This window comes from Melanerpes formicivorus, unplaced genomic scaffold (genome assembly GCF_026170545.1).
Source record: "Melanerpes formicivorus ecotype bairdi unplaced genomic scaffold, bMelFor1.0.p_v2 SCAF_49, whole genome shotgun sequence".
NCBI classification, from domain to species: domain Eukaryota; kingdom Metazoa; phylum Chordata; class Aves; order Piciformes; family Picidae; genus Melanerpes; species Melanerpes formicivorus.
Window position 1 is genome coordinate 373027 of NW_027142401.1, and position 12859 is coordinate 385885.

Sequence of the window (12859 nt, forward strand, 5' to 3'; positions counted from 1 at the left end):
TCCCATCAGGTTTCTGGGAAAGCTGCACCCAAGCCCCTGACTGTTCCATTATAGCCTTCACTGTAGCACCTCCCTTCCCTATTATCAGACCTGCTGTGCTGTTGGGAACTATAATCTTTACCTGTAATTAAAAAAAATATATATAAATAATACTTCTGCTTTGTGCATAAACACTACAATATTTTTGCTTCCCTATAAAAGGAAGGAAAAGAATGAAGCAAGTTAGTTACCACGATTTGAAAAGAAAAGGTTAAAATATATATCTATATATATATAATATCAAAAATAAATACAGCTCATCAAGTTTGGTTTTTTCTTTTAATGCTCTGCATCTGTTTCAAATGCACAACACAACGAGTTAAAGAATAAAACAACAATAAAATCACATTTATCATTCTCCCACGGATTACACTGCTTGCAGCATAGCAAACTCTAGACCCAAAGATTAAGCAAAGGCAGGTATTAGGCTTGCATGGAAAGATTTGACTTAAGTGTTTTCATCTGATTCCTCTCTTTCCAGGCTACTGCAGCAAAGCAACATAGACAGAATGTCTCTGAAATTCTTTACCTTCCCTTAAAATACCTACAGTAAAAATATTCTTAAAAATAAAAAAACACCCACTGGGCTAAAGCAAATATGGTATAGCATGGACAGATGAAATCATTGCTCTTGAACAGGACATGATGTTGATTGTTCAACCTGTCACCGGCATCAGCACAGAGAAATTCATTAAGTGCTACGGTGTATTATTAGTCAGCCTATGGAAATGAAGTGCGGCAGGAGAGAGTAGCTAAATGCTGAGGATTGTGAAAGAATAAAACACAGCATTTTTGCATCTTAAAATCGTTATCTCAGTGTCTTCAAATGAAGGCTATTTTCCTATCAAGCCTATCTTTCCTCCACTTTAAACGAGCTTCCAGCTGATACAATATCACTAACGTCAACAAATGTATTCCTTATTGACTTATTGCTAGGAGTGAAGAATGGCTCCCAAGATAAAAGCTCAGTATTTGTACCTATTTTTCCATAGCTTGTATTTCCAATACCCAATTTACAGATGTGTCTCAAAGATTTAATGTGCTATCTCTTTAATGATGTTGAACTAATCTGATGTTTCATCTTACCTAAAAAAACCAAAACCCACCCCATTTTTAGCAGCCTACCAGTGTCCATTCGTTCAGATTTTGTGCATCAGACACGTAGGGGGGGAACACTTTTGTCTATCCCCTCACCCAAAATGCTATCTAAAAATCTCAGCAACAAGTCAATACAAAACACAATTACAGTTTTATTAGCCACATTTTCATTTTACTGCTTCATTATAAAGCCAAGCTCATTATAATGTCAAGCTAACCAAGAATATATATATATATATATGGATGCCTTATGAATAAGCATTGTCTAGTCTTACCCATTTTAGGTATTTCCAGTTAGAACAGCATCAAGATTAAAAATCTTTGAAAACCCAGCATAGATTTGAGAAACTCTTAACATTTCCCCCTCCCCCCACCCCCCACTTCTATAACATGGACATTAAAAAGTGGTAGCATAATTGTGCCATTCAAAACCCCACATTGTATTTTGCACTGAATTGTTTCACAGCACACACACAACTTTCAGTTCCTCTAGGATTTCATTTCTGCTCATTGACATGAAAACAGAAGCTCTTCGATGGAGTAAATAAGAAATTGTTAAGTGCTGGCTTAGTTTTGAAGGGAACATAAAGCTGCAGGATCGGAAGGAAACAAACAAGCAACAAACTTTTAGCATACCCAAACACCAACTAACATCTCAATAATAGACCCACAAACATCTCAATATGTGCATGTACTTTCATACATATATGTATATACATACATAAATATATATATACACATAAATATATATATATATACATAAGTATATATACACACATACATGAATATATATATATATACACATAAAAATATATATACATATAGTAGTCATGAGCTCTTGGGTGACAGGTTGGACTTGATGATCTTTGAGGTCTTTTCCAACCTTGTTGATTCTATGATTCTATAAATATATATATATATATTTATAAACATTTAAATGTTTTTTGTGTATGTTTACAATCACTTTCAGTCCAGGACACCTCATGAAATGTAGTTGAAAATATTTGGTGGTTTTGAGGCACCCTTAGTTTTTTTTGGGGGGGGGGTTCTTCTATCAAAAGAAGAACAAAAGCACTCTTAAGTGTTGGTATTTGGGACTAGGTATGAAATGTGCTAACTACTTGCTAAATATATAAGGAGTGTTCAGATTCTTGTTAAACACAAATATTAGAGGGGCTTGCTTGCTTGGTCAGTTGCTTGTTTGTTGTTTTGCTTTGTAAATTAACAGGCCAAAAAATGCAAAGTGTTGTAACAGCAAAGCCACCCAGGAAGACTCAATAAAACTGCAGATCTTGTATTGCCTGTCACAGCTTTCAAGATTATGGCTTGGTGTCACATACTGTAGCAAACAACTACCTGACTCCACTGATTTAAAACATGCTGGCAGCTTCTTTGGGATATTTTGATTAGCTGTGATTTACCAGACCCTGTTGGGTTTCGTAACCAAGGTGCACAATCCTGAGCAAGTTAGGCAGAGAAGTGTAAGAGAATAACCTAAGAAGGTACAAAATACACTCCCATGTGATTGCAAAACTAACTAGACTATTTCTTTTAAGGGCAGCATTGTAGCACATAATAACACAGCTACACCTGCAACCTATCAAAATCCAGGTTACTGTAGTATGGGTAGGATGGATTTAAAGGTTTGGCTTAGTAAAATAAAATCATGGTTTCATTCAGTCACAAAATTAAGAAGCAAATGCTCTGTATGTGACAAGGAAGATTTTTCTCACTTAGAAACTACTCTCCTCTCACTCTGCATCACAAAAGTTCGTTTGGTTCACTGCTAAGAGCTCTGGTTGTTTAGCAAAACTGCCTGGTCACAGGAAAGAATTGCCTCCTCCTCCACACCCACCCATTCCCACCTTGGCTAGAAATGCTTCTGCAGGAAGAACAAACAAATTATGCTGCAGGTCAGAAAATAGATCTTGGATTTGCTGTGCTAATGTGTTCTATGTTTGTCTGCTTTTGAGGTGAACAAAAATACCCTTTCCTAAACAACTCACTGGTTTGGTTTTTTATTTTTAAAGAAATATTAGATTGTGCATTGAATGGACAGTTCTGAATACAAACCCCTGCCAGGGGGGTTGAAATGTAAGGTATGTTATAAAAAGAATAGAAGTATGAACACATTAGACAATATGCACAATCTATTTTACACCAAGATGCCACAGCAAATGTTATATTCCAATCCAAATTCACTTTTAATAGAATAGAATAGAATAGACTAGATTAGACTAGACTAGACTAGAATAAACCAGGTTGGAAGAGCCCTTCTAGATCATTGTATCCAACCCAGACTACACTAGACTAGACTAGAATAAACCAGGTTGGAAGAGCCCTTCGAGATCATCACATCCAACCTATCATCTGACACCATCTAATCAACTAAACCATGGCACCAAGCACCCCATCAAGTCTCCTCTTAAACACCTCCAGTGATGGTGACTCCACCACCTCCCCAGGCAGCCCTTTCCAATGGGCAATCACTCTCTCTATGAAGAATTTCTTCCTCACATCCAGTCTAAAACTCCCCTGGCACAGCTTGAGACTGTGTCCTCTTGTTCTGGTGCTGGTTGCCTGGAAGAGGAGACCAACCCCCACCTGGCTACAACCTCCCTTCAGGTAGTTGTAGAGAACAATAAGGTCTCCCCTGAGCCTCCTAAACATACATGCATTTGAAAGCATTTTGTTTGAAACCTAAGTCCTGCTCTTCCTGAAAGGAATGGCAACGTTTGCTGTGTTTTGAGACGTTCAGTTGTTAACATTCTTTTATTTGTCACAACTGATTGAAAAAGGTCATTTAAATGTTGAGATAATTAATTAAAAAGCCCCAAACAAACAACACTTCTAGGATTGGTTGGTTGAGTGATTGCCCATTGGAACGGGCTGCCCAGGGAGGTGGTGGAGTCACCGTCATTGGAGGTGTTCAGGAGGAGACTTGATGGGGTACTTGGTGCCATAGGTTATCTGTTTGGGTGGGTTGGATTGGTTGATGGGTGGGACAGGATGATCTTGAAGGTCTCTTCCAACCTGCTTTGGTTTATTCTAAATTCTAAATAAAGGTTATATTAGTCTTGCTACCATTTTGTTAACTCTCCACCTCTTTCCTTCATTCACCTCAATGGAATATCAACTCTCTATGGCAAACGTTGGCTGTGCTGGGTGCTGATGCAATATCTTAACTTATCAGGGCCACAGCTGCCAATATAAATACTGCAGATCTACACTGCAAATAAACATTGCCAATATAAAACATGCCATTTATTTTCTGCTGAAGCCTAAAACCCTTAAGGTCATTAAAGATGATCCTTGTGGTCCCTTCCAACCCTGACTGATACTATGATACAAAATGGTATGACAAACCCCTTGATCTCAACCCCAGTTGCACAAACTGAAAAAGCAAGGAGCATTTCCCTTGGGTTTTACCTGTACCACCACCACTACCGAAATCCCTGCCTCCCAGGCAAATTATACAGCACTCTGCCTTCCCTCTTACAGATAAGTTCAGAAAGTGCTTGGGATGCTGAATTGAAAATCCTAACTGCTACTCAAAACAAGTGCTCTGAGCTATCCAATAAAGATATCTTTGCCTATGCAGGAAGGTTAGGTTTCCAGGTTTGTGTGCATGCTCCTGGATATATTGAAATGTGTGCTGCAGAGAGGGAGTATCTACAAGCAATTATGAACATGAGACTAAAATGCATATGCAATATATTTATTTATTTTTCAAATGCTATACTAAGAAAGAAGAAGTTGGAAGGAACTCAACCTTTCTCCCATGCCAGATAGATTTCATGAAAAATAGGGATTGCAATCATGACATTTGCTTACTCACAAAGCAGACTAATTATTTCCACAGGCATCACTCTCATCCTATTTGCATTAGCATAAGCAAGTTGAAAATCAGGCTCAGTGAGTAGGATACTCCTCCCCTGAAAAGGAATCAAACTGAAACAAAAATTAAAGAAACAAAGCATTTCCACCGCCTGTGTTTGCCCTTACACTTTTTCATGTCTTTAAAAGGCTTGACCAAAGCACAGCAATCCAAGAAACTGAAGGGCTCAAACCACAGGGTAGTTTGTTGCCCTCGGTTGCCAATGAAGTTGGCAGAGATTGGATGAAACTCTGCACTTCAGGGGAGGAGGCTCAGTGCTTGAAGGTTCTCAACCATTATGTCCAGAGCACACAATTCAGATCACTTCAACCCGGCATTAGCGGCTCATATTCACCCTTGCGGCTGCAAACCACTGGACTCCTCAACTCTGTAGCAAGTAATTCCTTAACCCTTTTGACAACTCGCTTGCATGACCACCGCAGCCTATCACATCAGCACTGTCTAAAATGTCTTCTGATTTCCTGAAGTCCTGGCTCTGCTCTGGGAGCTGAACAGCATCTACTGTGCAACGCCAGATGTTCAGTGATTATGCTGTGCCACTTCTCATCCCCTCCCTTACTCTGCAAGGAGATTATCTGCTCTGAGCAGCTACCAGCGGCTATCGACACATGCAAAATAGCTTCATGGAGAGCAGAATGATGACCCGACCTGCACTGCTACCCACACGAACACCTCATATCCTGCCTCCATAACCAACCAACCCCTCTTGTGTAAACACCTCCAGTTGCCTCTAGCAAGGTTTTTCAATCCTTTCCCTTCTCTATTCCCTATTTCCTTTCCCTTCTCTCGGATGAAATGTGCTCTGGTTGCATTCTCTGTTCTCACAGCCTTTTGAGGTCAGGGGATGATAATCGGAAACCAGTACCTTATGTGCCACCCAGCTAATACAAAGTGTTTACTTGGCAAAAGCAGTGTGAGGATGAAAGGCAAGCAGACTGGTTAGATAGCAAGAACTAGCACTTGATATAGCTGCTATGACAATTAAGAGTAATTGTAGGTAAGGAGGCCAAAAGAAATAGAAAGGGCTTTGAGCTTAATGCTTCCTGTGGCAGTGTGACATACTCCTGCACTAAATTACACCAAAATCATCTCACTGATTATACAAAATAGCATCAAAACCTGGAAAAACAAACCCACCCACCCCAAAATTGACAGTAAAGGCATTTGATTACACCATCCTCTGGTTAATCCACCCCCCAGAATTATTTCTGAGGAGACTGCACAGAGAGCAATGATCCAAGGAGATTTTATTCAGCTTCCTTTCCCCTCTTTCATTTGCACAAGTTCACTTATAATTCATGCTATGCATCTTCTATACTAGTTGTGCTTTCTTCCCTTCTAGTAAATTTTTCAACTACTCAGGGAGTGTTATTTTCTCTTCTCTAAACAGTGAAACACCTTTACAAAAAGGTTTCTTTCCTCTAATTAACAAATTGGTCCTAATCTGGCACCATTCTACAATCTAGTCTCTCAAAGCAAATCATTGCATCCCCTTAAAACTCTATTTAAATTACTGTCTTCCATTGTATCCCTTTTTCTGTCTTCATTGCCCATCAATTACCTCAAACTCTTCAATACTCTGTTGGGGTTTTGGAATCCACACCTATGAAAGTTTCCTGCTGCTTAGGTGCTCATTTGACTCCAGGCTTGGAGTTGGTGAGAGGCTATTCTAAAAGCACAAGTTACAGTAGAAAGCCCTCAAAACAACAGAGGCAGAACCATTTATTCTTTCTTTGTGGGGCAGGCTAGGCACACTTCTACAGCAGGCTTGTACTGATGAGAGTAATTCCATGTTACCCATCCTTACACTGGTGAAAATCAGGGAGAAAAGTCGTAGAATCACAGAATCAAGCAGGTTGGAAAAGACCTCAGAGATCATCAAGTCCAACCTATTACCTGATACCTAACACCTCCTGACAACTAAACCATGGCTCCACGAAGATCTCCTCAGAGCCTTCTCCTCCCCAGATCGCACAACCCCAACTCCCTCGGTCTGCCCCCACAGCAGAGCAGCTCCAGTCCTCCACCCATCCTCATGGCCCCTCCCTGGACACCCCATCAGCACCTCCAGATCCCTCCTGGCACAGAGGCTCCAGAACTGGACACAGAGCTCCAGCTGTGGTCTCAGCAGAGCAGAGGGGGAGAATCCTGACCAACAGAAAACGTGATAGAAGTCTGCTGGGAGATGCCTGCATGCACTTAGGATTTGCAGCCATGCTCCATCACATCAGGCAACTCCTCAAAAAGTCCCTGGCTACACACCCAATGCCAACTGCAAGTTCAAGGCAGGATATGCTACCAAATAATCATGAGTCATCCTCTGTGTGCAGCAGACAGAAATACCAGGCTGGTCTGCACAGGTGTTTGCTCTCGTCAGGCTCAGCCTCAGCCACCAGGCTTACACAGCAGATCTCTGCTGACTGCACAGAATGTATCCCTCAAGGAAGTTAGCAGAATTTCAGTAGCTGTGGGCTGGGTTCAATAGATAGGGTGGAAAATGAACTTCCTTTTTCAGATTTGTCATGCACTGAACCAATTCCTGTTTGCTTTGGCTGAGAGTGGATGCTTTCTTTACAGAGAGAAAGGACTTAGAAGGAATAGAGACATTTCCAATGGTCTGTTTGATTAAAAAAATAATTAAGCAATAATGAAATAAATAATTTAAAAAAATCTGAAAAACAATGGCCTGTTTGATAAGAAGCTTAGTTTGCTTGATTTAAACATAATTAACAAAAAAAAGAGCAGATATCCACTTTCAAAAGCACTCTCTTGGAAATGCAGCTAGATTGTAATGCAAACAAACCTAGACTGTAACTTCAGTCTTCACCTACCATGATTATCTTTGAATTCTGTAAAGTCCATTAAAATTTAGGAAGAAATTCTTCCCCATGAGGGTAGTGAGAGCCTGGCACAGGTTGCCCAGGGAGGTGCTGGAAGCCTTATCCCTGGAGGTTTTTGCAGCCAGGCTGGATGTGGCTGTGAGCAACCTGCTCTAGTGTGAGGTGTCCCTGCCCATGGCAGGGGGGCTGGAACTGGATGATCCTTGAGGTCCCTTCCAACCCTAACAATTCTATGAGTCTATACAATTCAAACTCTCTATAAAAGGGTGTCTAGAACTGAAATATTCTGTGAACAAAGGATATTGGATTAGAGGAAGAGACAACCTACTATTTTGCTCCCCAATATAATGCAGATCTTTCTTTTCCTGGTCACATTTGTGTGCCTGAGATTTTCTTCCTATAGCAAACACTACACATAATTGTAGCATTTCCTTATATATTTTACCTGCAATTATTTCCAGATAAGGACATTTTGCTATCATAGAATCACCCAGGTTGGAAAAGAACTCAGAGATCATCAAGTCCAACCTATTACCTAACATCTCATGACAACTAAACAATGGCTCCAAGTGTCACAGCCAATCCTTTCTTGAACATCTCCAGGGATGGTGACTCCACCACCTCCCTGGGCAGCACAGTCCAATGGCCAATTACTCTTTCTGGGAAGAACTTTCTCCTTACCTCGAGTCTAAAGCTCCTCTGGCACAGCTTGAGACTGTGTCCTCTTGTTCTTGTGCTTGTTGCTTTGGATAAGAGACCACCCCACACCTGGATACAACTTCCTTTCAGGTATTTGTAGAGAGCAATATGTCTCTGTGATGCTTCTCTGTGGTATTTCTGCCCCATAACGGTTTCTTTCAAGTCAAGTCAAAGTTAAACTAATGCATTGGAAAAAAGTAGTAATTTAAAGTTAAGAGGTCTTTCTCAAGTTTAAATCAGACCAGACTATTACACATCTATCTCTCTCCATGGAGTTATTCAAGGTGAGGCTCAACAGAGCTCTGAGCAACCTGATCCATTTGAGGATGCCCCTGCTGACTGCAGAGGGGGTTGGACTAGATGACCTTTGGAGGTCCCTTCCAACCCAGACCATTCTATGATTCTATGAAATATGGTAAATTGACATTGCTGACAGATATTCTGAAGCATTTATTTGTATCTGCCACTAGAATGTAGCAGGAGCTTCAGCCAGTTCCCACTCTTGAGTTTATCACAAGTGTTTATTTTGTTCCAGTTCTCAGGCATCCCCTTAGCTGAAGCCACATTTCTCAAGGACATTGGTTTATTTTAGTCCTAAAACCCAGCCACGCAATGGATGCCTAATTTCAGGGAATAATTGGTATCTGCAAACACGTCTTAGAGCTACCTGAAGGACAGTTGTAGACAGGCAGGGGCTGGTCTCTTCTCCGAGGCAACTAGCACCAGAACAAGAGGACACAGTCTCATGCTGCGCCAGGGGAGGTTTAGACTGGATGTTAGGAAGAAATTCTTCATAGAGAGAGTGATTTGCCATTGGAATGGGCTGCCTGGAGAGGTGGTTGAGTCACCATAATTGGAGGTGTTTAGGAGGAGACTTGATGGGGTGCTTGGTTGCATGGTTTGGTTGATTAGGTGGTGTTGGATGATGGGTTGGATGTGGTGATCTCGAAGGTCTCTTCCAACCTGGTCTATCCTATCCTATCCTATCCTATCCTATCCTATCCTATCCTATCCTATCCTATCCTATCCTATCCTATCCTTTCCTTTCCTTTCCTTTCCATTCCATTCCATTCCATTCCATTCTATTCTATTCTATTCTATTCTATTCTATTCTATTCTATTCTATTCTATTCTATTCTATTCTATTCTATTCTATTCTATTCTATTCTATTCTATTCTATTCTATTCTATTCTAACTTTGGAACCAAGAATGGAGAAAGATTTACTAGAGGGAAGAACATGCAAGGGGTTTTTGCATAAATTGCTGCTTTGGCTTAAATCTAGGCCATTTTTCAATTAGTATTTTATATTAAACCTTGGCTCCTTGGAATACTAAAAAAAGGTACCTCCCACTTCTTTGAGTTACTACCTAATTATTCTTCTGCCCACTTTAAAGTGTGGAGAACAAGAATTATTTTTCCTTTTCATCCTTTTAACTAAAGGTGTAATTTGTAATGCAACCTTCTCACAGCAAGGCATTAGCAAATCATGTTTAAGCACACAAAAATTCTCCATTCTCTGCTTTAGTTGCTATTCTGCTACCAGAATCATAGAATCATTAGGGCTGGAAGGGACCTCAAGGATCATCTAGTTCCAACCCCCCCTGCCATGGGCATGTGTAGGCACTAACTCTTAAGTAGAACAGATTTGTCTCTCAGAAACAGTTTTAAGAATGATGTGCTCCTGGAAGCTGTGTATGAGAGAGAAAAAATATTTTCATTACAGAGATTATCCACTTCTGAACAAAGTATTAAAAACTTCCACACACACAGACACAACAGTCTCTAAGCAGTTTCATGAGCATCCTTCATGAAAACATCATTCAAAAGTGCCACAAAAATGATTAAGGGAGTGGAACATCTTCCTTTTGAGGAGAGACTGAGGGACCTGAGGCTCTTTAGCTTGGAGAGGAGGCAACTGAGAGGTGACTTCATCAGTGCTTATAAAGATGTAAAGGGTGAGTACCAAGAGGATGGAGTCAGGCCATGCTGGGTGGTCCCCAGTGACAGTACAAGGGACAATGGGCAGAAAATGAGGCTCAGAAAGTTCCATAGAAACATGAGGGATTTTTTTGGTTGTTTTTTACCTGTGAGGGTGACAGAGCCCTGGAACAGGCTGCCCAGGGGGGTTGAGGAGTCTCCCTCTCTGGACATATTCAAAACCCACCTGGATGTGTTCCTCTGTGATCTGCTCTAGGTGACCCTGCTCTGGTAGGGGGGTTGGACTGGATGATCTCTTGAGGGCCCTTTCAGCCACTGACATTCTGTGATTCTGTAATATGTGCTGCACAGGTTCTGCCCCACTGTGGCAGTAAGCTTCCTAACCTCAGTGTTTCTTTCTGCATTCACAACAACTCTTGACCATATAAATTCTGAGCTTCCTAAGAGCTGCTAATTTAAGTTCCAAATAGTTGCAAACTTAGAGCTTAACCTTAGTGTGACCTATAAAGCAGCATCTATCTCTGAAGATATTCAAAACCTGCCTGGATGCCTTTCTGCGTGATCTGCTCTAGGTGATCCTGCTCTGGCAGGGGAGTTGGAGTGGATGAGCTTTTGAGGTCCCTTCCAGCCCCTACCATTCTGTGACTCTATGTGAAAAGTGTGGGGATGGAATCAGCCAAAGCTTCCAGGAATTCTCTGTGATACATAGTTTTAATAAGATGGAGAAGGAGCTTAACTTTTCTGTGTAGCACAAAAAAGGAAAGCATTCCATACTTTGTGCATTAATGTTTCATGACTTTCAAATTACATTTGCAGAGAAGTGCAATGCCTTTCGAGCAGATTCATTTATACTTCGGAGTATTGGGTTGGAGGGGGGGTGTGTGTGTTTATAATTACTAAAAGAAAGAATGAGCTGGTTACAGAGTGAATTATACAAGAGAAAAAATAAATATCACAGATTTCCACCCATTTGCAGTGTATGCAGCATACACAGAAAAATATTACACATCTGTGTTGACTGCATTGGTGTTCAGATGAAACATCTTTTATAAGGAGACAGAAAGGAGGAATGCAAACTGCTTTGGCCAGTAAAGTCTGCATGACACTCTGAAGAGCAGTAGAATGTTAATCCCATTCTCTAGCTAAATTCACAATAGTTCTATCTCCCTCTGTCTAAAATCTCTCTTTTTCTCATCTAATTGGCTGCTTGGGGTTCTATGAATACCTGCCAGCATTCTACAGGAGTCAAGGATGAGGTTCACAATACCCTGAATGTAGTTCTATTGAGTAGAGTGATATAAGACCCCACGTGTTCATGATGTATTTTCTTCATGCAGCCCAGAAGGCAAATCGTATCCTAGGCTGCATCAAGGGGAGTGTGGCCAGCTGGTCAAGAGAGGGGATTCTTCCCCTTTACTCTCTTCTTGTGAGACCACACCTCAAATACCAGGTCCAGTTCTGCTGTACCCATCACAAGAAGGATACAGAGCTGTTGCAGTGAGTCCAGAGGAGAGCAAAGGGCTGGGAAACCTCTGCTATGGGGATAGGCTGAGGGAGCTGGGCATGTTCAGCCTAGAGAAGAGAAGACCCTGAGAGGACCTTACAGCTGCCTTCCAGTACCTGCAGGAATCCTACAGGGAGGCTGCAGAGGGACTTTTCATAAGGGTGTCTAGCAATAGGACAAGGGGGAATGGTTTTAAGCTAAGGGACAGTAGATTTAGACTGGATCTTAGGAAGAAGTTCTTCACTACAATGGTTGTGGGTCTCTGGAATTGGATGTCCAAATCGGTTGTAGATGTCTCCCTCATGAGGCTGTTCCAGGCCAGGCTGGATGAGACCTTGAGCAGCTGAGTCTAGTTGAGAGGAATCCCTGCCCATGGAGGAGAGGTTGGAGTAGATGTTCTCTAATGTCCCTTCCAGCCTAAGCCATTCTCAATACAAACTAATCTACCCAAAAAAATGTAGATAATGTACATTATTTCAGTAAGACTCAGGACAACTCCCACTGTTTTGAGTTAGCCAGAATCTAACTTATAAACTGGGCAAACTGAAACTGGGGCAAAGCTGATGTATCCCCATTTTCTGCTTTCCCAGTCACCAAAACTATAGATCTTACTTTGGCTCCTCATGGCTACTAACTCATTGCTCAAAGAAGCATTGCACTGATTGCTGTCCTGAAAAGTCTTCAGACAAAAGATAAGTACATCAATGACTAGGATACTTCTATACTTCTCAAGAGAATCCTTAAAAGACTGCATCCATTAGCTTTCCCTGCACTCCCCAGGAGCAGATTAGCCTGAATGATGCATTGTATTTTAGCTAAAAATCTTCTACCTAATGAAAGC

General features: G+C 41.2%; 1 protein-coding gene across 5 annotated transcripts in view; it reads right to left on the reverse strand.

Annotated features, from left to right (window-relative positions):
- Positions 1-12859, reverse strand: part of NOVA1 (NOVA alternative splicing regulator 1) — a 195099-nt gene that overhangs the window by 3498 nt on the left and 178742 nt on the right. For all 5 annotated transcript variants that reach the window (XM_068160301.1, XM_068160300.1, XM_068160304.1 and 2 more), the window contains one exon: positions 1-121. This exon is cut by the window's left edge and continues 3498 nt beyond it. In XM_068160301.1, coding sequence (XP_068016402.1) covers positions 1-121 — 121 coding nt within the window. The remainder of the gene's footprint in view (positions 122-12859) is intronic.